This window comes from Peromyscus maniculatus, chromosome 3, assembly GCF_049852395.1.
Source record: "Peromyscus maniculatus bairdii isolate BWxNUB_F1_BW_parent chromosome 3, HU_Pman_BW_mat_3.1, whole genome shotgun sequence".
Lineage (NCBI taxonomy): Eukaryota > Metazoa > Chordata > Mammalia > Rodentia > Cricetidae > Peromyscus > Peromyscus maniculatus.
In genome coordinates, this window is record NC_134854.1 from 94,867,264 (window position 1) to 94,895,142 (window position 27,879).

Genomic DNA, 27,879 nt, shown 5'->3' on the forward strand with positions numbered 1-27,879 from the left:
GATATAGTGTATGCTGTGATCTCAGCAATTGGGTGGCTGAGTGAGCCCAACTTACTTTGGGAGGGCCTGTCTCAAAAAAACTAAACAAGGTGAGTGTATGTGGTGGCTCAGGCAGGATTGTTTTGTTAAAACCAGTCTAGCGTGAAACAGTTTCAAGAAGCAATTGCACATGGAATTAATGTATGTATGTGTCCCCCAAATTGTGGTTATAAGAAAAGCCCCAATGGGTTGCATTAGTCGGCATCACTATTAGGTTTTCCCTGTATAGAGTGGATATATCTGTTTGGGAACTATTAAGGCTGATGCTCTCCATCATGCTCGGGATGCGTCAATGCCCAGCGGAGCTGCAGAGCTGAACACCTGCATCAGATGACATCTTTACAAGCGAGGCCCTTCCGTTGCAGGGATCCCACTCCCTGAGTCCCCAGACTCCAATCTCCATCATCATCTACCACTACTCCTTCCTCTATTTTACCCTTTTCAAGCTCTGCCACCTAGTCGCCATCCGCCTTCCACTTCCTGTTGCCTAAGCAGGACCATGATGTCTGTGCCTTTCTCAGTAGCAATGAAATACTGCCCAGTAAGCGGACTCTGCTGCCGGGTCCAGCGTTCTCCTGGGAACTCGAGCTAGGACTTAGGCAGAACTCAACTCTTCCTTTCCTTTGTCTGAAGATGGAGCCTCCAGATCAGAAGACACAAGAGGCTTGGTGACCTTAAACACCTACTGGGTACTAATGAAAATACTATACTCAAACGTCAAGAGAGGAAAATGAAGGGCTGAGAAGGCACAAGCCATCCCAAACTATGTTTGGAGGTCACGGATATTTGCTACAGAAGAACCCATGACTTTAGCCAGGTGTGGTGGTGCACACCTTTAATCCCAGCATTCAGGAGGTGGAGACAAAGGCAAGCAGATCTCTGACTTTGAGGCCAGCCTGGTCTACACAGAGAAAACTTCTAAAAAACAAAACAAAATCCCCACTACTTTGTGGTTGTGCATGACTAATCCCAGCACTCAGGAAGTAGACAGGATTAGGAGCTCAAAGTCCACCACTACTTTATGGGGTGGAGGCCAGCCTGGGCTACATCTAACCCTCGCTCCTAACAAAACAAAACAAAGTACACACCAACCAACAAACAGAAACAATCCAACTAATCCAAAACCAACCAACCACCACCACCAGACTATCTAGTTTAGCAAGTCTAGGCTCTAATTCTGCCAATCAAAGTGAAACAAAATAGCAATGTCACCGAAATACACTAGATTTCACACAAAATGGCATCTTCTGATTGTGGCCATGAACAAAGAAGTCCACAGTTTCTACTTGTCCTATGGTGGCGCTGAACAATTTAGGAAAAGTCAATGAAAGAACCGAAACCATGAGAAGAGTCAACTAGTTCCATTACACTCCAAGTTCTGTCGTTCCCCATGGTTGCCCACAGGGCCCCTTCACAGGGTCAAGGCGTCCAGGGTGAAGCGGGAGTCTTACTGCACCACACACTCCACCCTGCAAACCACAAAGGCACAAGGACACCACAGACACACTCTGAAGTCTACATAGTTTTGGTTTCTACAAATGATGAACTTAAGCTCCTTCTAGAACATCTTGAGCACAATTAGTTCTAAACAGGAAGTGAAGGCAAGAACTGTAGGACTACATTGATCTCACGGACACTCCAAACTCCACAGCGAAGAGCTCTTAAATTGGGATTGGTCCTTCCCTGCAGAATTGATGCAACCTGTTCAGTAAAGTACATCCAATAATATGATGACTCGGGAACTAAAGAAAAAGGACACAAGAATTCCAAGGGCTTAAATATATTTTATATTGATAATCTGTGTCTTTCTACCCTAAAATAATACATTATTATTGGTTACATACAGGATGAGGTGAGGTATTTGTAAAATAGCTGATAAAAATAATTAATATACAATATTCTACATGAAATGGACTCTTACGAACCTCGAGGCCTTCTGAAGGGTTAAATCCATCTTCTAAATTAAACTGCCCTGAAAAGACTTATAGCTGTTCCCTAAAACCACGTTGAAAATGGAGGATTTTAGGTTTTCCCAGAACTTGTGCAGAAAGGGGTAAGTACATGATTGGCAGTTACTTTCTCACATCCAAAGTTATACATTCACACAAACCAGCATCTCCACGTTTAGCACAAAAAGCAAAAAATACTGCATTAGAGACGTTAAAAAAATCTGAATAATAATTAGGTTAATTCAACACCAAAGAAATTCAAGTGGCCAACAGTCTTGAAAACGCTTTATTGAAATGTGTGAGTTATGTGCAGATGTGTCTGAAACGACCACAGCTGGCAAATGGACTTCTGAAACTTCTCAACAACCGATTAAAAAAGAAAAATCCCTCCTAGACTTGACTTCTAGTGTAACCAGAAGCCCAGTGAAAGGCGTTCCCTTTAAAACATTTCCATCACAGAGACCACCGAAACAGCTACTGTATCTGGAGTTGGTGGAGTCTGACGTTTCCGCGGAGACGCAACAGTTCTGTAGACATGTAAGGTGACTTCTGTTTTTGGTACATTTGGATGAACATGGACTTCACAGTTCTTGAGAACACCCGGGGGGTTCAAGTCTGTATGCTTGTCATGAGGAAACAGAGAGGAAAGGACAGGATGGTGGAGAGAGAGGAGAGCAAACAGAGAGACGGGCTCACAGGGAAGAGGACTGGAGCCAGACATGATTAGGTTAAGTCTAGTTAGAAATTTATCAGAAGCTGTGCACCCTTTTTTCAAAGTCCTAAGTTTACATTCCAAAAACTGCCCCATCCCCAGACCCACTGCCCCTTCTTGGAGCTAGTGTGAAAAACTGAAGCAAATAAAAAGCACCCATCCTCCAAACCCCCTAACGACCCAAGAAGGCTCTACTTTTTTATTTTGTTTTTTTTTTTTTTTACACACAGGATTAATAATATAGGCATATAGGTGGCATGATTCAATTAAAAGACTTTACTTTTTATGCCAGGAAGAAACCCCCAATAAAATAAAGGTGCTCAAATTAGCATTAAGAATTTGGTTGACAAAATCTGGGAAGGCAAATCCTCAGGGGCTCCCCTGATACTGATCTGTCTCAGCAAACTACAAATACATAAATAACGCAAAGTATGATTGAGAATGTGAGATTCTTAAAAACAAGACAACATAATTCAGGTTAACTTTGCTGAACAGTGAATAAATGAAATTCATCTACACCTGAATGAACATATTTAACAATCAAAAAAATTTTAACAACCACAAAAATGAAAAACTTCCAACAACACAAACAAGATTTGTTTGAAGGGCACAGCGATCCCCTGCAGCAGATCCGCCTCCCCGGTGTGTCTTCTACCGATGAGGAGCTAGGCAGGCCAGCTCCGCAGGAGCAAGGTGGTGAAGAGGGCGAAGGAGAGTCACAGGGCGGAGGGACCCACCTGGCTAGGACCCCCAGGTCCCACTGCAGCGCTGGCTTTGTGCATAGGAGGCACACGGATACGGGTGAGTCAGGCAGACATTATTCAAAAGCTACTCTGCCCTGTAACCATTGAATAATGTTGGAAAAGCTTTGGGCTTTGTATTTTATTTTTTTAAATTTTATTTTTTAAAGTTTTACTCCTTGTATTTAATTTTTCTTAAATAACAAGGTCACTGAAACTCATGCACGCTGCAAAAAACCTCATGCAGTAGTTAGGTAAACCATCCAAGCAGTTTTTATTCATTAATATTCATAAATACACACAGCAGCTTCATTAGAGATCTCAATTTTCCTCTTCAGTTTGAATGTGGAGTATTAGGAGAGCCTTTTGCATGTCAAGGTACAGGAAGCAGAGATCACCCTGCACTGCTACCTACATTTACCTGCTAGAAGTAAAAATTAGTTAAGTGGAAATGATTATCATATATATTTTCTCTCTTCCTTTTGAATGTACACAATGTAACAAGAGTGACAGACCTGAAATTACAATCACCAAACAAACCCAGGATAGATAGCTGTTGTCCACTTTCATTGGCAAATACAGCACAGAGGACATTGTCTGCGAGTGGGGAGGTCATCAAAGAGGAGGTGGTGGAGGCTCATTTCCTTTATTACTCTCTTTTAAATTTAGGTTTTCTAAAGCAACATCTAAAGGCATAATATCTACACAGCCCATAGCACCAAAATCTGCCATCTCCCCCCGATCGTCCTCATCTGAGGACGAGCTCTCTTCACGCACTAATGTGGACAGAAGGAGCTCCTGGACAAACAGGCTGCGGTCTGCACGCTCGCTTTCCATGGACTGGCGCTCTGCTTCAGACATTTTGGGATCATTCAACCTGTAGAGGGAAGAAAGAAAAGACTGTATGGGTACAAAGTCATTGACTAGTGCACGACGAGGCCAACTGCTACAGTCTGCAGGGGACAAGCAAACATCCGGTTGGTGGCATCAGGATCTCAGTTATGTGTGGATAAATCCCCACACTGCAGAAGTCATGTTCCTGGGGTGCAAACCTGTGTTCAACAGATTCAATGAGATGGAAAACAAAAAAAAAACACAACCCACAAAAAACAAAACAAACAAACAAATACAGAAACAAAATTCGTGCTTCCTCTGGAGAAAAGCCTGGCATGGCAGAAAGCTCTCTAAACAACTGAACAAGGCCATTGCTAACAGACTATTCTTGGGAAGAGGTGATGTTCTCAGTCAAATTTCACCTGTGGAGAGTGCAGTGCACAGAGCCGTGACCCTGCTCATGGAACCAATCCACGGTAACCAGAACGTGCAGCTGAAAAAGTGCATCCTAAACCACTTCAGACTCTTCTCTTTCCCACTTCACTTCACTGAAATCAAGTATGCACAAAACCCAAGAAGGCACACACCATGCATTTTCTTTTCCTTCTTCTCCACATTTTGTTCCTGTCAGGCTATTCCTGGGTGGACGGCAAACTGCTATGCAGGTCAAGAAAAGTGGCCTTGAACTCTTAGAGACCCATCCACCTTTGCTCTCCAGTGCTGCAGTGAAGGCTTATGCCACCACATCTGTCTTTCCCTTTCTAAATGTGCGCGCGCCATGGTGCTTTCTCCATTTTAGCGACAGGCAAAGCAGGCAGCTGCAGCACTGGCCGAGGAGAGGGGCAAACCGGAGGGCATCGATCGATTGGGCAGTGAGGGCGAGAGGATCCAGACCACCGGGCAGCTCACCACCGGGCAGCTGCTCCTGCTGTCTGGCCAGGCAGGCCCCAATCACAGAGGAAGCGCGTGCTGTGATGACTGCAGGGCCTCGCTGTTCTGTGTGCATCCTTCTGTGCCCCGCGGTGGAGACTTACCACTTACAGAAAAAGAAACTCAAGTGGAGATTAGCTAACTTGCCCAAAGTCTCAGTGGAAAAGCCAGGGAATGATGGGATCTGTGGCTCAGATAAGGGAAGAAGAGCTAAACTAGAGAACGCCAAGGGGGCGAAGTACGTGGGGTAGTCAGTCAGTCAACTGCCACGGAAACCACACTGCAAGGGAACTCGTGGATAAGAGCACTTTAAGAATGTCACAGGGAGGACTGACCAGGGAGGACTGAAAGATTGGAGCCTGAGTAATGGCTACACGTTCCCAAGCCAACTATCCAAGTCATAACGGCTGACTGTTTGCTGCTGTGGGACAGGGATCCGGACGTCCATCTCTAACACAGTATCAGATGAACTAGAGACATCAAGAGAAAGCCTCCCCTGCTGTTAAGACCCAAACTCAATACTGTTCTAACTTCAAGGGAAGTAGCTAAAAATGCCTAATTCTTGAGGAGCAGATAAAATATGGCACAAGGGCTCAATGTTTCGATGGGTTAGTTTTGTTTGAGACCCCAAAAGAAGCTTAAGATCTTCAAACTGGGCTGGGTGGCAGTGGCACACATCTTTAATCCCAGCACTTGGGAGGCAGAGCCAGGCGGATCTCTGTAGGCCAGCCTGGTCTACAGAGCAAGCTCCAGGATAGGAGAAAAAAAAAAAAAAAAAAGGAAGGCCTCTGCAAAGACAGATACCTCTCTGCAAAATGTCTCCTTAAATCCACAATAAATGACAATGATCCATATTTTAAAAATCCTCTTACAAATGGGGGGATTCCTGGGGGGAACCCTGACGACAAAACTGAAGTTTGAACACAGCAAGTGATCCGTCTAAGGGCTAAATGTATTAAGTAGCAAAGTTGGGGCTCTAAACCAAGGGTCCCCAAACACTTTTCATTCTAAGCCTACATAGTGTTCCTACCTATGCAGGTGAACCACTGCGTGGAGAGTTCAGCGTGAGATGAAAGCGTAAGTAGAAATTATAGCCGTCTCCTCTCAGGTCCCTGAGAAGCACCGTACAAATGATGGTTTACAGACTGGATTCTCATGCAGTCAACGGTGGTCCTCAAACTCATCGGATAGCTGAGGATGACCTTGAACTCCTGATCTTCCTGCCTCCACCCTACCCTCCGCCCCCCCCAACCAGTGTTGTATTCCATATACTCATTTTCATGCTCCCATTCTGTAAAAAGATTTATACCCAAGTCCTCAGAAAGAGCAGCGGGGCTCTCTATGCCACCTCTCTAGCCCCTTCCACAGTGTCTCACGTGCCCCAGAATGGACGAGAACTCACGGTGTGGGAGGAGAGCCTTGGCCTTCCTGAGGCTGGCATCACAGGCTGCACCACGGTCCGGTCCGTGCTGGGCAAGCACTCTCTGACAGACTACCTCCCAACCCTCAGCTGCAGCTTTAGTGGCACGTGAGAACGTCAGCCAGTGGAACTGAGTATCCCTGACAGCATGGTAAAAGCCATTTTATAAAGTGAATTTGGGGTACTAATCTTAAGAATTTAATCTGGGTACTAACTTTGGAAACTCATGAGAGCAAACCTCCATAGTTCTTGTTCTTGTATGTACCTGCGCGCGTGGTGGACGCACGTGCACCGGTTCAGTCTGGGAGGGAGAGGGTGGCACTGGCGTCTCTACTGCCCTGTCTCACTTTTCAAGACGCACTTTCTCATGAGATCTGGAGCTCGCCAGCTGGCCAGCCTGGCGGTCAGTGTGTGCTGATATTGTGTTGGTGCTCTAACGAAGAAAGCTTGCCTGAAGATCTAAGGGTGGAGCTAGCTTAATAGCTAACCATAGAGGTCTGGAGAGCTGTATAGACAACAGGTAAGAAGTGATATGGCTAGGCAGAGAGGAAGTGATAAGGCGGAGCAGAGACAGGAGCTCAGCCTTTTTTGGTCTGAGAAGTCTTGGAGGTAAGGTGACTTTGGCCAGATCCTTTGCTTCTCTGATTTTTCAGCATTTACCCCGATATCTGACTCTGGGTTTTATTACTAAGGCCACATCAGTGAGCGCCCCCCCTCTCCCCCGTTTCTACCTCTCAGGGCTGGGGTAACAGAGGCCGATGCAGAAAGCATTCTACCCACTGAGCCATCTCTAAACCCTCCTTTGTCCTTTCTAATACATCTCAGCACGCCAATGGAAAATCAGAAACATTAATTACAAAATAAATTTAGCTGATAAAGAACACATAAATGAGATGATACTGTTTTGAGCGTTACGTGTAATATAGGAAAGGAAAATATTTTCAATGACGATCTATACCTTGTGCACACAAAACCAACATCTTTACTTTATCTGAAACAACAGTTTCTCATGTTCCGGGGGACATGAACTACGTGGTTTTAACCGGAGGGCTGTGAGTTGTAGCGGTCTGATCAAAGGCAGAGTTCTGAAGTGGATGTATCCACACACACGAAAGACGATGCTCACTAGCCTGGCGGCGTCAAGGAAGCGCCCTACCTTGTTAAAAGGAACTGGGAGTTCTGGAGCGCCTGCTGGCTGCTCTCCGTGTTGGCCGTGTTGGCCGTGGCCGTGGACTGGGTGATTGTAGTGGTGACGCTGCTCGTGTTAGTGCGCCGGCTTGCGTTGCGAGCTGTCTCCAGTTGCTGACGTGCTGCCTGCGCATGCTGCCGCTCGAGCTGCAGCTGCATCTGCAATTGTTGCAACTGAGAAGCGGAAGGGCCTGAAGAGTTAAGCTGTCCTCCTGCAGAACGTCTCACTCCTGACAGCTGAGACAAGAGCTCTGCCAATGGAAATGCAGACATCATCAACGCGGGAAACCACCCAGCGCCGCGGTGAACAGAGGCGTCCACACAACACACTCGCTCCCCAAGGACCCAACCCCAACACAGACCTACATACAACTGTGCCTGCCAGGCACAACCTCAGAGAAAATTATCCCATAAGGCACACCTACACTTCTTAGACTGAAGACCCGCCTACAGGTGGGATCATAACCAAGCCCTCTTAACAGAAGCGGCATGAAGGCAGGGTCAAGCCTACTGTTTACTCGATTTCCAGCTTTCAGAACAGGGCTGGGCACCCTGCCATCAACATGCATTCATCTCTGATCATTTAATCGGAGGAATTAGCAGGATGAAATCCCAGAGTCCCTTCTCTCCAGTATCTTTGGACACTGCTCTTCCCAAGTCCTGGGCAGTGCTCTGCTAGGCCAGTGCTCCCCACCTGGAGCGCTCGACTCTGGTCTGTTACAACCCACACTCTTGCTTTAGTGGAGCTGTTTGTGTCGTTGTGACATCATCCTTCGGTACAATCTATCACAACACAGTTCCCAAACCAGCATGCACATCCCCACCTTCCTCCCCAGAAGGGCCAACTGAGTTCCTTGGCCCTTGAGATGGACTCATGGGATTCTGCAGGCCTTCTCCACTCTGAACTCTTTCCTAATGCCCTTCTTCTGCCCTAACACCTTAGAGATGCACATGGACTCCTTTACACCGTCCATTTACAAACGTCAGACTTGTACAGATCTGGAGGAGATTTGGAGGAAGCAAGCGCAGGGCCCGATGCTAAGGTGAAACACAGACCGCCCGAAACTCGCCCTTGCCCTTATGAAGTGGAAACAAACTCACCAGCTATAGGATCCATGGCTTCCCTACTGCTCGGAGAGTATGAACTCTGCGAAGACGAGAGTCCCCCAGTGGAACTGCTAGTAAAGTGCATGTTTGACCGGCGAGCACGGGGGCCCCCCAGGCCCCGGCCAGGGTGAAACATTCTACGGACATGTCGGACGCCGCTCGACTCGTCGTGACCCCAAAGTTAAGGAACGGAGCCGTTCACAAGAAGAAACAATGACATCACCACCACATTGGCGCACCTGCTAGTTAGGAATTTCTAAACTGTGAGCAGCTTGAAACAGCACTTTCAGTTTAGACTATACACGTTCCAACTCTATGAGGCCGGACAACCCTAAAAAGAGACTCAAATATAAAGAAGCAGGTATAATCGAGGCATGGTAGCACATGACTGCAATCCTAACTCTTAGAGGCTACGGCAAGAAGACAGGCTAGCCGGAATTCTGTGGATTTAGTGAATTTTGAGTGTGCTGGAAGTCAAGAACTTTCTTCCAGGTTCTAGACCTGGAACATGGCCAGAATGAGGTCAAAAAAGCTACCTGGTCAAACAGCTAAGGTAATCTTAATATTGAATTTTATGTACCAATAAACAGCTCCTGAGACACATTATCTTCTAAAGTGAAAAAGAGCAGGCCAAATAATCTCAATTCTGTAGCTGTAGCTAGTTTCTGAGTTAGCTTTAATTTCTGTCTTCAAGTTTTATTTTCAGTGCTGTTGCTAAACAGAAAATACTTGAATTACTGTCTCATTAGATTAATATGACACTCCTCAAGTGGACTTCTAGAAGCCTCATTCTTCTTAGAGTTGGAATGTGAGTCAAACACAAGGTCTTGTGCAGCAAACAGCTGTAAAATCATGAAGAAAAAAAAACAAACAAAAAACAAAACCAAGGTCGGGCAGTGGTGGTGTATACCTCTTTAATCCCAGCACTTGGGAGGCAGAGGCAGATGGATCTCTGTGAGTTTGAGCCAGCCTTGTCTACAGAGCAAGTTCCAGGACAGCCAAGGCTATACAGAGAAACTGTCTTAAAAAAAAAAAAAAAAATTGCAAAGACAACCTTGTCTTTCCACAGAGGCAAACAACAAAATGATGGCAATTTTCTTGCTGGCTTCTTGGTTTTGGCTGGTAGTTCTGGAGTCTTTAAGGACAGGGTGAACTGCCCTGCATAAGTCAGTTCAATGTGCAGGGTCTCACGGTAGTGCTTGGGATGAGCTTAGGGTCTACAGAAGGTCATCAGGAGTGTTATTAAGAGGCAGCTGGGTGAGAGTAGCAAGTTTCAGAAGACATCCGTCAACAGTGAAGGAATGATCGTTGACCACAGGCAGACATTAGACACTGGTGTTAACAAATCAGGAACTCCACGACACTGGAGGGATCTGAAAACTCCTCATACCTTTAGTATCTGCTACTGCAGCATTTTGTCTTTTAAAATTTGGTAAAAAAATAAAAACATGTAAAGTACCTTTCATATTCCTGTACTTTTCAAAACTTTATCTTTCCTTGGTAACCAAAGACATTCACAGAAGGCTTACAAAATGGGTCCGGATGATGTGTGGAACAGTCTTTACTGAATGTACATTGTATCACCAGAAGCCCCAGAATTTGTTGAAAAATAAATTCAGGTTATTACGGATTTTTTGTTACTTTGTAGTGCCCCTATGAATGCACAGTAACTCAAAGGCCTAAGTATCCTTAGCACACTTAATTTTTTTCCATCTTTAAAAAAATTTTGTTTTAGCCAGGTGCTGGCAGTATGTGCCTTTAATCCCAGCACTCAGGAGGCAGAAGCAGGCAGATCTGTGAGTTCGAGGTCAGCCTGGTCTACAAACTGAGTTCCAGGACAGCCAGAACTGTTACACAGAGAAACCCTGTCTTTGGAGGGTGGGGGTGGGAATGGATATATATATATATATATTAAAAAATGTGTTTGGGTATTTTGCCTGCATAGATGTCTGTGTACCCTGTGCATGTCTCTTGACCACGGAGGTCAGAAGAGGTATCAGAGCCCCTAGAACTGGAGTAACAGATGGTTGTAAGTTCCCATGTGGATGTTGGAAATTGAACCTGGGTCCTTTAAGAGCAGCTAGTGCTCTTGACCACCAAGTCCCATGTCCAGTCCTAATTTTTTCATCCTTTTATTAAAAAAAAAAAAAAAAAAAAAAAAACCCAAAACCAAAACAAACAAACAAAAACCAAAACCCCCAAAACAGCTGGGGGGTGTGGCACATCCCTTTAATCCCAGTGCATAGGAAGCAGAGGTAGGTGGATCTGTGAGTCTGAGGTCTTTTGTTTTTGTTTTGTTTTGTTTTTAATTTTAAGATAAGTCAAAACAAAACCACAACCAGCACTGTTTCCTACGCTGCTCTGGCCGCGCTCTGAGCACGTGGAGGTCTCGACACTCTCTGCCATCATCCACTTACTGCAAGCCTCTAAGTTGGCTCAGGTTTCTAATTTCTCAGGTTTGTTCCATTTTCTTCAGCTTTCTGTTCATGTCCACCTTCCTGTAAGATGCTGTATCTCCAGCTAGGAAACCAGGAACTGTGAGTGCGAGATCAGAGCTACAGACTGAAAAACAACAAGCAGTTTGGTCTCTAGCAAGTCCAAGCTTGGGTTCTGGAAAATGAAGAAAAGTCTGGCAGACAGAAAGGCCGAGGAACTTTGAACTGACTTAAACTTTCATATGGATAGAATCCTAATGGATGACAGAGTTAGAAAGGCAATTTATAACCTAAACGCAGCATAATCAGCCTACAAAACAATAAGGTCAACTTTTATGAGAAGGTCAAGCAAATAAAAATAATCAGAGGTTGTCTTTCTCTCTGGGAACACTAGTCTCAGAACACCCTCAACCACCATCCCCCCGAAGCGGCCCGCAGCTCCTGGAAGGATATTAAATCTCTAGGGGCTCTGTGTTCAAGTGTCAGATGAGCTGCGAAGTCATCTGTGACATGATTAGGATCGCCTCCAGGTAACGCTGCACATATCGGACAAATCTGCAAAGCAAAAGAGCGAGAGGTCAGGACACAGTCGCTGAGACACTGCCCGGGTCAAGTGTCAGCCCAGCAGAGCCACTGCAGGTCTGAGCCGCAGCCATGCTGTCGTCACTCAGCTGCAGTGCCATGTCTCAGGTCACAACACAGAGGGTGGGTCTCAACAGTTAAACCTGACTTCCGGCAGGATCTTCTATCAGCAGCGCCCAGCCACACTGGCATGGTCTAGCCAAGCAGTTTCTGTTCAAACTTTAAAAATAAACGTTTTTTTCCTAAATTCAGCCTTGAATGGTAATATCAGACATAAGTTCAGACACGCTTCTTCAAAGCAAGGTAGGGCAGCAAATGCTTAAAATGTAGCTGTGGGTTGGGGAGCAGAGACAGAAGGATCCTTGGGGTTCCCCGAAGAGCTAGTCTATCTACCCAGCAAGTTCCAGACCAATGAGTGACCCTGTCTTAGAAAAACAGGGGGCTGTGCAATAGCTGTAGAATGTGTAGTGGGTACAGAATAAGATGGACAATGGGATTATGCACAACTGCGCACAATTACGCAATTTTTGAAACAACTTCAAGGCAAAGGGGAGGGGGAGAAGCTTGTCCTAGAACCTTAGTTCCAAGAAGGATGGGCAGTGTGGTGCAAGTCTGTGGCCAGGCCCAGTTCAAGGAGCAATTACCTTCCGTGCCTGCCTTACAGCAGGAGACACAAGCGACAGCGACAATAAGGCAATGTGCACACGGGCAGAGGCGGGAAGAGCCGGGGAGGAGCCTCCCTCCCTTAGAGCTTGAGAGAGAAACCACAGGGCAGGGAAGCAGGTGAGCTTGGCAGCAGTGAGCAGGGGCGATGGAGAAGAGCAGGTGAGGATGAGAGCGTCAGGGGAAGGTGCTTAGGATTGGCCAGTGTCCAAAGAGCTCGACAGGGAGAGCTAGAAAGGAGCGGTCATGCTTTGGGGCTAGAACTTAGAGAGGGAGCAGGATCAGCAGTAGAGGATCTGTAACCAGTTCCTGGGAGAGCTACTTTGAAACAGCTTTCTCACCATTAGTGACTAAGGAGTAGGAAGACTAAAAGACAGTAAGGTACTATTGGAGGAAAGGCTGTCCTCGTCCAGCTGATGGTCCAACAGTGGTTTCCAATCCCTGAAGTGGGAAAAGTTTCCAAGTCTTAACAAGAGGCAAGAAAGAAAGAAGGCCTGACAGAGAAGAGGGGCCAAGGGCAGCAGCTCAAAGTCGAGGTGTGTGCATCTCCACTGCCTGTCAGTCACCTCACAGGCACACGTGCCCACTATAACTCACAGGCTCAGTGACTATGTAGCTCACTCACAGTAGCACGGGAGGAGGAAACTAGGCAGATGACCCAGAAGTCAATGCTGGGTCATGGAACAGATCTGACTCCCAGAGCCCAAGCAGACACAACTTCCCACCTCTGTGAATAGAGAGCCAAAGCCCCCAGAGTTTGACTGATTTTATGACTTGTTCCTAAGAAATAACTAAGAAAATCTAAAGATGTTCACAAGAAAACACAAGGAAGCAGATGGCCTGCAAGCAGAGTTAGAAAGGCCAGGATGGAACATGCCCAAGGGGAAGTGAGAGAAGCCAGCAGACTCTCAAAAGCCCTTCTTACAAAGGTCAGGCAGTTTTTTTTTTTTTTTTTTTTTTTCCTCTTGAACAAAAAAGCTGTAGTATCTGCTCTCAAGTTTACAAACTGAACCCTTCACTAGAAATTCGGGTCACTTGGTGCCATTCATGGATTCTGGTATTCCCGGCAGAGGTCTGCTTACTCAACTTTCTAAGAGTTTCTGCCTTGCCTAGCTAGATCCTAAATTTTTGGGGTTTTTGAGACAAGATCTTATATGTGGCCTAGCTAGCCTTGAACTTGCAGTAACTCTCTTGTCTTTGCCTTCTAAATTGCAAGTGTGTGCTACTATGCTTGGCTCTGAGAGCATAAACTTTTTGAAAGTGTACAATGGTTTGTCTGTGTGTGTGTGTGTGTGTGTGTTTTTTTTTAAGATTTATTTATTTATTATGTATACAGGAGAGGGCACAAGATCTCATTACAGATGGTTGTGAGCCACCATGTGGGTGCTGGGAATTGAACTCAGGACCTCTGGAAGAGCAGTCAGTGCTCTTAACCTCTGAGCCATCTCTCCAGCCCTTGTCTGTGTTTTTTAAACCATGGCCAGATTTTAAAAGCAAAGCAAGGCTTAAAGAAAAAGAATCACAGTCTAGGTGGGGATTTGGTTTTGTTTTAAGATTTTATTTTCTACTTATATGTATGTATGTGTGTCCCCTGCTTGTGTGGGTACTTGCAGAGGCCAGAAGAGGACATCAGATCCTGAAACTGGATTTAGAGATTGTTCTGAGTTGCCACATGGATGCTGGAATTGAACCTGGGGTCTCTGGAAGAGCAGCGAGAACTCAACCATTAAGCCGTTTCTCCAGCCCCAACACATTCTAGTTATTTAAAGATTAAATAAGCCTACTTTGAAACTTCATTTAGCAGCAGAACTAGGTACAACTTTCTTAGAGGATCATTAAGACCATAAGATTTGTTTTTGTTTTTTTGAGGGAGCAGGGTTTCTCTGTGTAGTCCTGGTTACAAACTCAAACGATCTGCCTATCTCTGCCTCTCAAGTGCTAGGATTAAAGGCATGTGCCACCACAGCCCAGCCTAAGGCCATATAACATTTTTATCTAGTGAGAAAATAACCATTAAGCAGAAAGCATCTTTCTCCTACAATAGCTCCCTTTAGGTTGGCCTTGGATCAACCCCATGGCAGAACTGCACTAAGAGAGCTGGAAGAGCTTCAGGACTCTGATGTACATGTAAGTAGTGTTAGATGAAGTCTCCTCTGGAGATACACATTCCCAAAAGGAAGACAGAATGGCAGTATAAATATTCAATGTACTAAGAGTGCACCCAATTAGACAATCGACAAACTAGAAAGCACCTTTGAGATGCAATGTAAAACAAAGAAAACCATGGTCCCCACAACTGTATGTGTTTAGTTTTATGCTAAATCTCCGGGTTCATTGCAGCTACTCCACTGAGCCACTGGGTTAAAGGTTAAAGGTACTCATGGAGAGGTAACTGAAAACACTCAACCTAACTTCCACAAAGACTAGGGGTAAAGAGTACTGAGGATGAAACCTTCACTAGGAAGGGTCAATTGGCTTGGAAGCTGGCGCAGAAAATCAAGAGACCAGATTTAGAACCAAGTAGAAAATGCTGTCAAGTTTGGGCCACTACAATTAACACAGGTGAGAACCCGGAAAAGAAACTCAAGCTTCGGGCCAATGGGAACAGAAGCCTGGCCATCTTTTTTTATGCTGTGCATTTTACACTTTGCAAACTCTAAACATGCCCGAGGCCTTAGGGTCACGCAGGGCTGCACTTTCTGAGGAGTAAAGGAGGAAACAAGAGAAGAAAGGGAAATGCAAGCAAAGTTGGGTGGGAGGAAGAAAAAGGAGGTGGAACGGGGTGGAACGGGGTGGGGTGGGACCTGTGAGAAGGCAGAGCTGGCCGTCAGAAGCACAGACTGCTAGTTCTGAACGGGCTTCTCCATTGTGGTACTCAGTTTCTTCACAATACGGGGAAATTCTACACAAAGGGTAAGTCATTCATTCTAAAAAGTGACAGCCTGTCAACATGAATATTTATCATACTACCATCACCACATAGCACAGTATTCTCTATTATTCATACATGAAAATTCCGTAACACACTGGTTTAAAATTATAATAACTTGTCAACAATAAGGCTTACTGAATTGGCTTATGTCAGTGTTTCCTAAATTTGGCTAAGAATGTAAGTCATGTAAGTTAAAAGTGCTTTCCTCCTAGGCCTTTGAGAAAGACTGGGAAGGTGTAGACCTTTATTTCTGAACAAGAATCCCAGGTCTTATGGCTGGGTAAGTTTGGCAAATAACAGCTGACACAAAGTGTGGTATTTAAAATCTCTATCTCCCTGTTAAATAAAAAGCCAAATGTTATTGTTACTTATATAATCAAAAACACTCTCATCACAAACATCCCTGCTACTGTTTGGGCTACTCACTTCTGGTTCATCTTGTCAGCGATCTCGTCCGTCCTGCTTTTTATCTGCAGCCGTCTTGAGAGCCTTTACCAAATGAGGCGAGGCCTCACAAAGACGGTGCTGTTTCTATGTGGTCTCTGGCAAGATTACCAGCCAGCAATCAACTGGTGCCCATTTCAACACACGCTGTCACCTATGTACCTTTCGAAGTCATCATTCTACATGCAGATCCTGAATGTGGGGACACCCTCCCCCCACAGGCTAGCTGCCCACCAGAAACCCCTGACCTATGGCAGGGACCTGAGGAGACAGCTCAAGTGAGTAACGGCTTGTCTTCCGATCACAGGATCTGAGCCGAGTCCCGAGAACCCGTGCTGCGGGGTAAGGTGGCGCTGCATGCTTGTGATTCTAGTGCTGGGGACAGCGGGAGGTCTGGGCTCGCTGGCTACGTGGCTTACCTGTGTGCGGGTTCAAGGTAGCAAGAAACCTACTCTCAAAAAGAAGGAGGAGGAGGAGGAGGAGGAGGAGGGGGAGGCCCTCTAAAGGTAGCCATCAGCACTCTTGTTCTCCACAGGAAGGAGCTCCCCCGTTTCTCCCCTACAGTTACTTCCCATCTCAAGCAGGCTCAGATTTCCTCTGGTTTTCTCCCCAGCAAACACAATCCTAGCAGCCTGTTTGCTCTGGGTACTGGGCGCAGCTTGACAACAATAGGAGAGGGTCAGTTCTACCTGTAATGTGTTTCTCGCAGTCTCCTTAAGGACTTTCTTCAAGAGCACGGTAGCACACACCCTTAGCCCAGCACCGGGGGGCAGAGGCAGGTGGACCCCTGTAGGCCAGCCTGATCTACAGAGTGAGTTCCAGGACAGCCAGTGCTGTTACATGGAGAAACCCTGTCTTGAAAAACCCAACCCAACCCAAACAAACAAAAGGAGAGAGGAAGGAAGGAAGGAAGGGAGGGAGGGAGGGAGGGAGGGAGGGAGGGAGGGAGGGAGGGAGGAAGGAAGGAAGGAAGGAAGGAAGGAAGGAAGGAAGGAAGGAAGGAAGGAAGGAAGGAAGGAAGGAAGGAAAGAAACTTCTTGCTCATTTTATTCATTTGCGGGTACAGATAATCTATTAAAAACACTGCCTGTCTGGGGCAGGTAAAGTGTTGGTTACACAGACTGGCAACCTGAGCTGGATCCCCAGAACACATGTGAAAAGAGAGAACCACCTCCACAAAGCTGTCCTCTGACTCCACACAACACACTGAGGTGCACACCCCTCTCCATGTCACGCAGAGGCAGCATCTAGCTTTCTCTGCAGTAGGCTGCAGCAGGATGGGGAGACGGATGGGGAGCTGGGCAGGTTCTTTACCCCCTTACCATCCTCAGACTACCTGAAAATGGCCTCTGAACTGGAACTCTTGGAAACGCTACTGCTTCTTTTTTGGTGCTGGTGACTGAACCCAGGACTTGGTACATGGAGCCACTTAAGTCATAGCCAGCAGCAGACACCGCTCTTCTTGTTAAGAGAAGCAGCAGGGGTCAACAACTGCTTCAGCAGTGGGCATCTCTTGAGAAACTACCTGAACTGAACTCCACAGACCAACTCCTCTGAACCTTGAATAAGGAGAATCCTGACATCGTTTACTTTCTGCTGCCACTAAAGTCTGGGGTAGTGTCTGGTGTACACCCATTCTCTGGAGACCATCAACTTGTAAGGAACAGCTTTCTGGGGTATTTCCTGCGATTCACATTCATCCATGTCATACTGAAAAGAAACACCAAGTCACACAGACAGAACCTACCACTCCTTGTTTCTCAGCACAAGGAACATAGAGCCATGAAAATGGAGACGCTGTCACTTTTCTGTAGAGGAGCTGAACTGTCCCCAGAAAGTCAGGGGACAGCCTCCTGGCTGTGAAGGCTCTCTCTCTCTCTGTTACCTGGTCTTACTGCAGGATCGAGTTCTATTTCCCAGCACCATGTGTCACTCTTTGCCATTTTCTTCTCAACAATGCATCTTGGCTGTGTCTGAATGATGCTGTCTCCTTCCGCTTCTTTTCAAAACCACATCACATTTCCAAGGGCCCCTAAGTCAAAAGCTCCCCGACTGCTTCTTTCACTGCTCTCTCACTGAGTCAGAGTTTATGTTTGGGGAGAGCAGATTCAAAGGAATGAAAAAATAGGCAGTTTCTCTAGACAACAGGGCTATAGCAATGTGTGCGTTCTTTATTGTGTCTTTAAAAGAAATAATTTACAGCCGGGTGGTGGTGGCGCACGCCTTTAATCCCAGCACTTGGGAGGCAGAGCCAGGTGGATCTCTGTGAGTTCGAGGCCAGCCTGGGCTACCAAGTGAGTCCCAGGAAAGGCGCAAAGCTACACAGAGAAACCCTGTCTTGAAAAATCAAAAAAAAAAAAAAAGAAATAATTTACTTAAATTTATTTTTTGTGCATTGGTGTGAAGGTGTCAAGGACAGTTGTGAGCTGCTATGTGGATGCTGGGAATTCAACCTCGGTCCTCTGGAAGAGCAGCCAGTACCCGAGACAGGGTTTCTCTGTGTAGTTTTGGTGACTGTCCTGGAACTCACTCTGTAGACCAGGCTGGCCTAGAACTCACAGATCCGCTTGGCTCTGCTGGGATTAAAGGCATGTGCCACCACTGCCCAGTATGAGCAGCCAGTACTCTTAAGTGCTGAGCCATCTCTCTAGCCCCATTCTTTTCTTTTGAAAAGGTTGTTATTTGTGTGTGTGCAGGTACCCTCACAGCTCATGCTGAATGGAGAGCTCACCATGCACTGGGCCCCACACTGGTATCTATGTGCATCGAGACTAGGTGTTAAATCTGTTATCATGAAGAGCCATTATACTCAGAGTTCTCTAACCTCAGCTTGAGCCAGGCATCATGGTGCAGACCTTTAATTGCAGCACATGGGAGGCAGGTGCAGGTGGATCTCTATGAGCTAAAGGCTAGCCTGGTCTACAAAGTGTTTTAGGCCAGCCTGACCTGCCTCAAAACAAACAAACAAACAAAAAACCAAAGAACTCCTTAGAAAACAAAAACCACACATGCACATATGCACGCACACACACACTGCGTGAAAAGACATTGAGAAGCTATGAATATTTTGTCTTGTATTTAATAATGGTGATAATAGCCCTAAGAATTATCTAGGCAGTGTTTCTTCTATCATTAACCTTTGTAAACAAGCTTTGCCAGTAGCCACCTGCAATTCCAGCACTTGAGAGAGTGTTGGAGGATCAGAAGTTCAGGGGCAACATGAAAAGGTTACATGCATGTGTATGATTATCTGGATAGGGTCTCACTATGTAGTAGCTCAAGCAGGCTAGGAACTTATCTTTCCACCTCAGTCTCCCAAACACTTGCCTCTCCCCCACCCCTTGTACACCTTTCGTCTTTTACACCCAACAACTCAGTTTCAAACAGCCCAGGCTCCCATACTTGCTATCTATTCTCGGCTCTGACTCTCCTGTGTTTCTCTTTCAGTCCAACACCTTGAAAATTCATTTCCTGTTAATTTAGGTAGGTCTAATTATGATGTTAATCAAGTCTGAAAGGCTTTTTTTTTTTTGAAGCCAGAGTAGCCCTGGCTGTCCTGGAATTCACTTTGTAGATCAGGCTGTCCTTGAACTCTGACAGATCAGCCCGCCCCTGCCTCTGGAGTGCTGGGATTAAGTGCCACACCATGCCCGGCCTTGGGATGCTTTTTAAAAGGGTGTCCATTGGAGGAATAATAGGATTTGATGCAAAATGAAGACACAGGGGCTGGCATGATGGTTCACCAGCTAAGAGGGTGCTTATTGCTCTTGCAGAGGGAGGCCCCAGATTTGTGTCCCCAGCACTCACGTCCACGTGAGTGCCTCACAGCCACCTGTACACAATTCCATGAGATCCAGCACCCTCTGTCCTCTGAGGTAGGGCACCTGGCACATATGTGGCACGCATCAACTCATGCAGGCACACATACAGACAAATAAAAGTCTTTACAAAAATTAAGGTACAATAAGGAACCCACACACTGCTATAGCCCTGCTGCCTTAGAGAAACTGCCTATTTTTTCATTCCTTTGTGAATCTCCCCCATCATAAAAATGCAACCTCAAGCTCCCCTCTACATCGCTGATACTGCTCTGAGACTGGAGCAGAAGTTTCAACAGGCTTTCCTAACAGCTCCTGCTGACTGGAGCTTACTGGGCACTGAGCCTAAAACTGGGTGTTTACCAAAACCGTGCTTTCTAAAAACCGGGACACACCCCTTCTCCACATATGTATGCGGCCTATACAAATGAAGTTGAAAGCCCGCGCGTCTGAGCCTTCTGAATGTGCCTTCAGATAGAGCCGTCTCCTACAACTATGACAAACAAAATGTCCCTCCTGCTGCCACGTGTAATCCCCTCCCCCACTCCAGTCAAAGAACACAAGCCACGGAAGCCAAAGTGCCATTTCCATTTGTTTTAGACCATGTATAATGCCATCACCTGGATTCATTAAGCCAATTCATTAAGCACTCATTAACCGCTTAGTGCTAACTTTCCACTTTATAATCACAGGAGACCAGGCATGGTGGCACATGTCTTAAATCCTAGGAGTTGGTAAGTAGACACAGGCAGAAGATCAAACTCTATGAGTTCAAAGCCAGTTTGATCATAGATTGAGACCCAAACTTACAAAGAAAAACAAAACAACAACAACAAAAAAAATGGAACCAAAACAACAGCAGCAATAACCACTCAGCTTTAGAATAACTCCCATCTTTTTGCAAGGTAGATTTTGATTTTTGACTCTCCCTTAATACAATGATTTTTTAAAATTAATTCATTTACTGTGTATGTATGCATGTGTGCTAGAAGCCGGAAGACAATTTATGTGGGATCAAACTCAGGTGGTGTGCACCTTACCCTTGGAGCCATCTCAAACCCTCAATTTATCCTTCCTTCTCCTTGACAGCAACTCAAAAAACTTCTACTGGAATGCTAACAGTGAAATTTCTCTTAAAAAAGAAGTCCTATTACCTGATTTTGAATTATGAGAACTCAAAATAAATATTTTATCACAATCTATGTCAGATGATATTTTTCTGTTTTGTTTCCTGGTTTTCTTGCATTTCTGGAGACTGCACCCAGAGTCTCTTTCCTACTAAGCAAGAGTCTGACCACAGAGCCATACCCCAAGCAGGGACTTGCTTTTAAAGGGTTCTTCGGTACACTCAAAATTAAACTTTCTTGAATGATCTTAAAATGAATCTTAAGAAGGCAAAGGGCTATAGTTGTTTAATACAGAGTACCAGACTGGGGGGGGGGGCAGAAAAAGAAAAGGGGGTGGGGGGCGCTGTAAAATTCTGACTTCATTAGAGTCCCTCACTAGCCACTTCAACTCACTGTGAGCATTTACTATGGCAACTGTTTACAGTGTCAGGGCCTCTTGCCCGCAATGGTCCAAAGGGATGCTGATTATTAGCAAGCATGGCTCCTAAATCCTGCAGTGAAGTGTGACTGGCCTAGAGGACACGTGCTGTTAATGCTGCAACAATAACAAACTGGGCAGTTAGAAAGAGAAAACGCTAACACTAGCCATCAAAAAGAAGGGGTTTACTCTTGAAATTCATGATTCCATTTAAAAATATCTGGTTTGGGGCTCAGTGGGTCAAGGCCCTTGCTGCTGAGCCTGAAGACCTGAGCTCAATTCAATACCCAGAGCACATACAGCGATGGAGGGAACTAGCTCCTCCCCTTCCCCTAAAATCAATCAATAAATGTTAAAACAAAAGGTTTGGTTCACCACAACAAAACACCATGGGCTGCATTAAACTCAACAGGAAAACAGAAAAACAACGACACATTTTGTACAGCAGTTAGGATGGGGACAGACCGAGTCAGGCCTCTTCTGCTGTGACTAGGGTGACACAAGAGGAAGTCAAATTATCTGAAAAGAAAAGAACCAACCAACCAGTGTGACGACAGTGCTCTGGGGTTCCCCTAGGTGTACTCAAGTGAAATCTGGTTAGGACCCGATGAAGTTAATCCAATCTTAGGAATTGGAAGCACAAACTGGCAGTGTCCATGGAAACGAAGGTTAGCCTGTAGCAGAGGCCTCTGGTCAAGTAGAAATACCTGCATGCCCTTGAGTGTATGACTTCATGTCTCTGAACTTTATCTGTTTTGAGCATGTCTAGAGAATTACTATTGGATGTGGATGCAATCAGGATCTCCAGCTGCACACAGACACTTCCCTTTATCTGCTGTTACCACCAGCAAGATGAAGAGCTGAGGGTTAAGATCTAGCTCACTTGCCCACTATAGCCACACCCTCCCTCTCCTCCCTCCCTAATCTCCCTTGATCTGCTCTCCCTGTGAAGCACTATCTTGACTGAGACTCCCTTCTGCAGAGACTCTTGTGGGTGTATTTACCATTGCTTACAATTAGAAGCACTCTGATGTGAGGTTAAAAAAAGTCTAGAAGGTTTTCAAGTTAAGACTTCCTATTTTATTCTAGGCCTTTTTGCTTCTAGTCACTGGGGGGAAAAGCAGGCAGGAAGAACTAGGAGGCACTGAGTTTTGACCTGGAAGCAGAGATGTGATCTGGTGCGAAGTAAGAAAGGCCCGAGCTGCAGCGTTCCGGACTGCAGAGGGAGCAGTGCTTAGGATACAACCAAAGAGTGAGTCTCCCCGAGAAAAATTCCTCACGGAACAAAGTACTGAAAAGACACAGGCAAGTTCGCGGGGCCCTTTCTACCTTCCCCTGTGGCCTTGGACGAGGCTTCCCTGCATGTGTCTGGAAGAAGAGCAGCCCCTGAAGGCTCTCACATTTGCTGCCAAAGGTAACTTTCATCACTAGATAACAAGTTCATTACACTAAGCAAGAGGTGGACGGCAGCAGCGCCTCTTTCAGCCCCGTCAGGAGGAACCCGGCCATCATTCTCTCCAGAGGCTTCACCTACCACTTCTGTTGATGTTTCTGCATGGTCAGAAGTCACGTGTTCCTGAAGAGATGTTTCCGTGTAGCCCATTTTTCCACAATAGGGACAAGTAAAAGACTGGGGCTGCTCTACAGAGAAAGCTTCCCCACCATAGTACAAATCTGAAAAAGAAGAGAGAGTTCAACTGAGAAATACCCGTGCTTCTTCTCAGACACGCAAGTACAATCACAGTACACACAGTGTGAAGGACCAATAACCCTACTCTCTTGGTAAGTGAGGTTTTGGTTGTTTTTTAAAATTAATTTTTGAGACAGGATCTCACGGTGTAACCCTGGCCAGGAACTCATCAATCTGCCTGCCTCTGCTGGGATTAAAGGAGTGTAGATGAGGAGTTTAAAAACAAAACAAAGCAAAAAGCAAATCAAACCAAACCACTTCAAGAGTATCAGATTACAGTGGGAAGCCGGGCTTCAAATAACTCGGTTAACACTTATAAAACCTTTATTTCCACACGGGACTCAGCATACTCTTCCAAAATCTTTTCTCCAGACAGCGAGTAAGAGGAAACAAAGCAAACAAGTTTCCCCTCACCTACAGCTTCCAGGGTTTCCCAAAAGCCCACGGATATGGGTTTAGTCCCTAACCTGCAGTACTACTGGGAAGAGGCGGAACCTTAAGGAGATAGACGGCCAGGTAAAAGAAAGGTCAAGTCAGTGGGAATGCGCCCTTCATGAGAGCACTGGGACCCAGGCCCCTTTCTGTTTGTTCTCCACCTGTCAGGAGACTGTCTGTCGTCTGTTCCTGCTAAAACGAATTATGCCACCATCTCCCAGAGCCACACAGCCAAACAATGAGGGTAAAACCTTGAAATCCAGAAACGGAAGTAAATCTTTCAAACGGATTCTCTCAGGTATTTTATCACAGTGATGGAAGGCTAACATCCTGCCTCTATACAAACTTAAATCTGAAGCTGCTTAGTCTACATCTGGATCTAATTATAATTTTACTGTACAGTTTTTTCCTTATTCCTCCTCCCTCCCTCCCTCCCTCCCTCCCTCCCTCCCTCCCTCCCTCCCTCCCTCCCTCCCTCCCTCCCTCCCTCCGGGTTTTTGAGACAAGGTTTTCTCTGTGTAGCCGGGTTTTTGAGACAAGGTTTTCTCTGTGTAGCCTCGGCTGTCCTGCCCACCTCTGCCTCTGGAATACTGGAATTAAAGGTGTGATCCATTACCACTCGGTTTCCTTATTTCTTTATATACAGTAGTAACACTAATATTGGAAGAAAGAACAGAAAGATGTACCATGCACAAGGATGTAAGAACTCAGGAAAGAAAAGATAACCATGACCAATATACAAACGGTTAGCTGCAACTATCTGTCTACAGAATATGGCATCAGCACAATTCACTGGCCAAACAGTTCTCTGAAGAATGAACCAGAGTCTGTGGAAATAATCTATTTGTATCATTAGTATCATTCTCCACAGGTAACCTAGAAGAAAAACCATAGCAGCTTTAGTACGATATACTACTTCACTACAAAGATGTGTTTCATTTTTTAACTGGGGGGGGGGGGGGAAGCTCAATTTTAAGAGTCTAAGCTTACTCTGTGAGAAGACAATGATGAGCTGGCATGGTGGCTCATAAGGGAATCTAACCTAGAACCACGGAGACTGAAGAAGGATGACCACAAGCTCAAAGCCACTCTGGGCCGATAGCAAGACCCTGCCCAAAACGAGAGATGGGGGAGGAGAAGGAGAATATTAATTAAGAGAGATTTAAACTGTCTTAAAAATATCACTCATAGCCGGGTGTGGTGGCGTACACCTTTAATCCCAGCACTTGGGAGGCAGAGGCAGGCGGATCTCTGTGAGTTCGAGGCCAGCCTGGGCTACCAAGTGAGCTCCAGGAAAGGCGCAAAGCTACACAGAGAAACCCTGTCTCGAAAAAAAACCAAAAAAAAAAAAAAAAAAAAAAAAAAAAAAATCACTCATGTATGTGTGTGTGTGTGTGTGTGTGTGTGTGTGTGCACATGCATGTGTGCACATGTGTATGTGTAGGTGCATGTATATGTGTGTCTATGTCTGCATTAAGACTTATAAGGTAGCTGGGAGGAGGTGGTGCATGCCTTTAATCCCAGAGCTCGGGAGGCAGATATCAATGAGTTCAAGGCCAGCCTGGTCTGCAGAGTGAGTGAGATCCAGGACAGACACCAAAACCCCACAGAGAAAGCCTGTCTTGAAAGAAATAAACAAAAAAAGACTTACAAGCTAGATTTGTGGTAGTTAAGAATTAAGAAGAAAAAAAGACAAGTATGGTGGTGTGTGCCTAAAATCCAGGCAGCTTAAGTTGAATAGTGAGACCCTGTCGTAAAAACAAACACCCAGTAGCAAATAACAATAAGTAGCAAAAATAATTTATTTGCCCAGTGAATGGCAAACCCACAGCCATGACATCCCTGGTAAAAGACTAAATGCCTTTTCCCTGATAGAGGAACAGGACAACATCTCCATTCTTGCTACTGCTATTCAGTATTTCCCTCAAAGATCTAACTGCAGTAAATGAAAGGTATCCAATGGAAAAGAAGAAAAAACCCACGATCCTAAGAATCCACGAAGTTAGAACTAATCTTAAATTACTAGTACTAATAGGTCAATGTAGCAACATAGCAAGCTACACAATTCATATATAAAGTTTTTTTCTATAACATTTACAACAAATAATCCAAAGATAAAATCAATTTAATTTCATTTACAAGAGCCAAAGAATACTTAGAAGTATATTTAACGAAAGAAATAACAAATCTATAAGCTCAACATAACCACTATCAAATCTATAAGTTCAACATAACCACTATCAAAATCCAGTTGGTTTGAGAAAATTGGACAGTGTCCCAAAAACTCAGAGAAACTCAAGGGACCCAGAATGCTCAAAAGTCTGACTAGGAATAAACTCAAAGACTCAGAAATTTCAACTGTCTACAAAGCTTTGGAAATGCAAACATCACAGAGCTGTCATGAGCAGAGATTCAGATCAATTGAAAAGACTAAGTCCAAGCAAGGGGGCAGTGGCACACTCCTTTAATCCAGCACTCGGGAGGCAGAGGCAGGTGGATCTCTGAGTTTGAGGCCAGCCTGGTCTACACAGTGAGTTCCAGGACAGCCAGGGCTACAGAGAAACCCAGTCTTGAAAAAAAAAAATTAACAATAAACACATAAATGGGCCAAAATAAGCCCTTGTTATTATGGTCAACTTATTCTGAACAGAAGAAAACGAATTAATAAACAATGGATAGTTCAATGACCCCAGAAAACTGGATACCCCTATATAAAATGGAGCAGACTCTCTACCTCAACTCCAAGTGAAAAAAACTAATTTGAATACTAGCACTCCGGAGGCAGAGAGAGGCAGGAGAATCTCTTTGAGTTAAGGCCAATCTGGCTACAAGTGAAATCCCATTTCAAAGGGAAAAGTAGCAATTTTAAGAGCATGAAAGATCTAAATGCTGACAGAACTGGAGTCCTCAGAAGACACACATCCCAGCAACCTCAGAGTGGGCTATGGGCTTTAGATGACAACAAGACACAAAGTAAGGAAAAAGAACAAACTAGGCATTTTAAAATAAAACTTCTGTACTTCAAAATACAGCACCTAGAAAGTGAGAAGATAGTAATCGGAACGGGAGTCAAATCACTCATCTGAAAAGGAACGTGTGTGTGTGTGTGTGTGTGTGTGTACACACACACACACACACACACACACATCACACTAGATATGCATTTAATGTACATAATATACACATATCTAATATATATATAAAACCAATATGTATACAAATAGCTAATAAGCATAAGGAAAAAAAGCTTAGATCATTAACTATCAGAAACCTGAAATCAAAATCACTTGAGATACTGTTTCATGCCCATCAGGAAGCTATAATCAAAAAGACAGTAACAAGTATGTTGGCTAGCTAAGAAATCTCGTGTGAAATGGATAGCTTTTCCTGACTGCTAATGCACTCTCAATAATACTCGAATGCTATCAGCAACAGCATCGGCCCGAGTTCAGCGCTTGTTTCCAGAGGCACTCTATCTATCTATCTATCTTAGTGCTCACAGTTGGGGATTTTTTCAAAGGGTTTCTTAAGCAAACTATAACTAAGAGAAAGAAGGACAGAGGAAAGAATTTTATTTGGAATGATCTGGATCCTTGGATATGCTGATGGGGATAGTTTCAGGCTGTTCTGCTTTTTCATACCCATACAAAGCCCTCAAGTGATAATCTCTCATTACGAACTTACCAAAATCTACCCTTGTTAATATGCACTGCATCGGGTGGTCAGTTGTATGCCTGGTTGTCGTTGCCCCGCTTTCATAACAAGATGCACAAAGATCGTAATCGTAGCAAATTAAACACTTGTATCTGCGACCTCGAAAATTTCCTTTTAAACATGCATCACAGCTGACACCTATAAAACAAGAAGAAGCACCTTCAATTAGCAGCTAGAACCCAGCGGAACCCAGCCATCCCAGCAATGGGGTAAACTGCTTGCTCAGAAAGGTCAGTTTATGATCCTAGTGAAGACGACACTGGGTTGTGTGTGCAGGCAGGAGGGCTGAGGCGAACTTAAGGCTGGCTTCGTCAACAGTGAATTTAGGCCAGGCACATGGTGACAAACTGTCCGGGAGGAAGCTTCAAGTATCTTAGTGTAAAAGCCCCTGCTATGAAGTGCCTTGGGACCAGAAAAGGTAATTACAAAACATTCTTTCCATAGGGTCACGGTCCAGTTTTTGCCAAATGACTCAATAATGCCACCAAACACCAGGCAGGTATAACATCTAAATTTTAAACAGTAACACACACAAAGAAATGCCATAATCAGACTCTAAGTTCATATCAGATTATCAAACACTTAAATACTAATTTTTCAGTATCTGGTTTTCAGATAATGTAGCCCAAGCTGGCCTTGAATTCATGATACTCCTGCCTCAGCCCGCTGCCAGGTGTTGGGATTCAAGGCACATACTACCCC

General features: G+C 45.1%; 2 protein-coding genes across 2 annotated transcripts in view; both read right to left on the reverse strand.

Moving 5' to 3' along the window:
• Positions 1-3,690: 3,690 nt before the first annotated feature.
• Kcmf1 (potassium channel modulatory factor 1) lies at positions 3,691-27,282 on the reverse strand. Its single transcript, XM_042273486.2, has 6 exons — positions 27,148-27,282; positions 22,873-23,012; positions 11,808-11,909; positions 8,914-9,088; positions 7,781-8,063; positions 3,691-4,317 (listed from the first exon to the last, which is right to left on the reverse strand). Exons 1-6 carry the CDS (start codon positions 27,176-27,178, stop codon positions 4,056-4,058), a joined length of 993 nt encoding a protein of 330 aa, XP_042129420.1. The 5' UTR covers positions 27,179-27,282; the 3' UTR covers positions 3,691-4,055.
• LOC143272396 (uncharacterized) overlaps positions 27,176-27,879 on the reverse strand; it is a 44,753-nt gene continuing 44,049 nt past the window's right edge. The window contains exon 2 of the mRNA XM_076566962.1: positions 27,176-27,315. Coding sequence (XP_076423077.1) covers positions 27,303-27,315 — 13 coding nt within the window. The 3' untranslated portion in view covers positions 27,176-27,302. The remainder of the gene's footprint in view (positions 27,316-27,879) is intronic.

Excerpts from the sequence above, each read along its gene's own strand:
- Kcmf1 (XM_042273486.2), bottom strand. The coding sequence starts at position 27,178 with ATGCAGTGCATATTAACAAGGGTAGATTTTG. Across the intron at positions 9,089-11,807 it reads ACAGAGCCCCTAGAGATTTA|GACGAGTCGAGCGGCGTCCG; the intron begins ATATCCTTCCAG and ends CTTTGGGGTCAC. Across the intron at positions 8,064-8,913 it reads AGCCATGGATCCTATAGCTG|AGCTCTTGTCTCAGCTGTCA; the intron begins GTGAGTTTGTTT and ends TTCCATTGGCAG.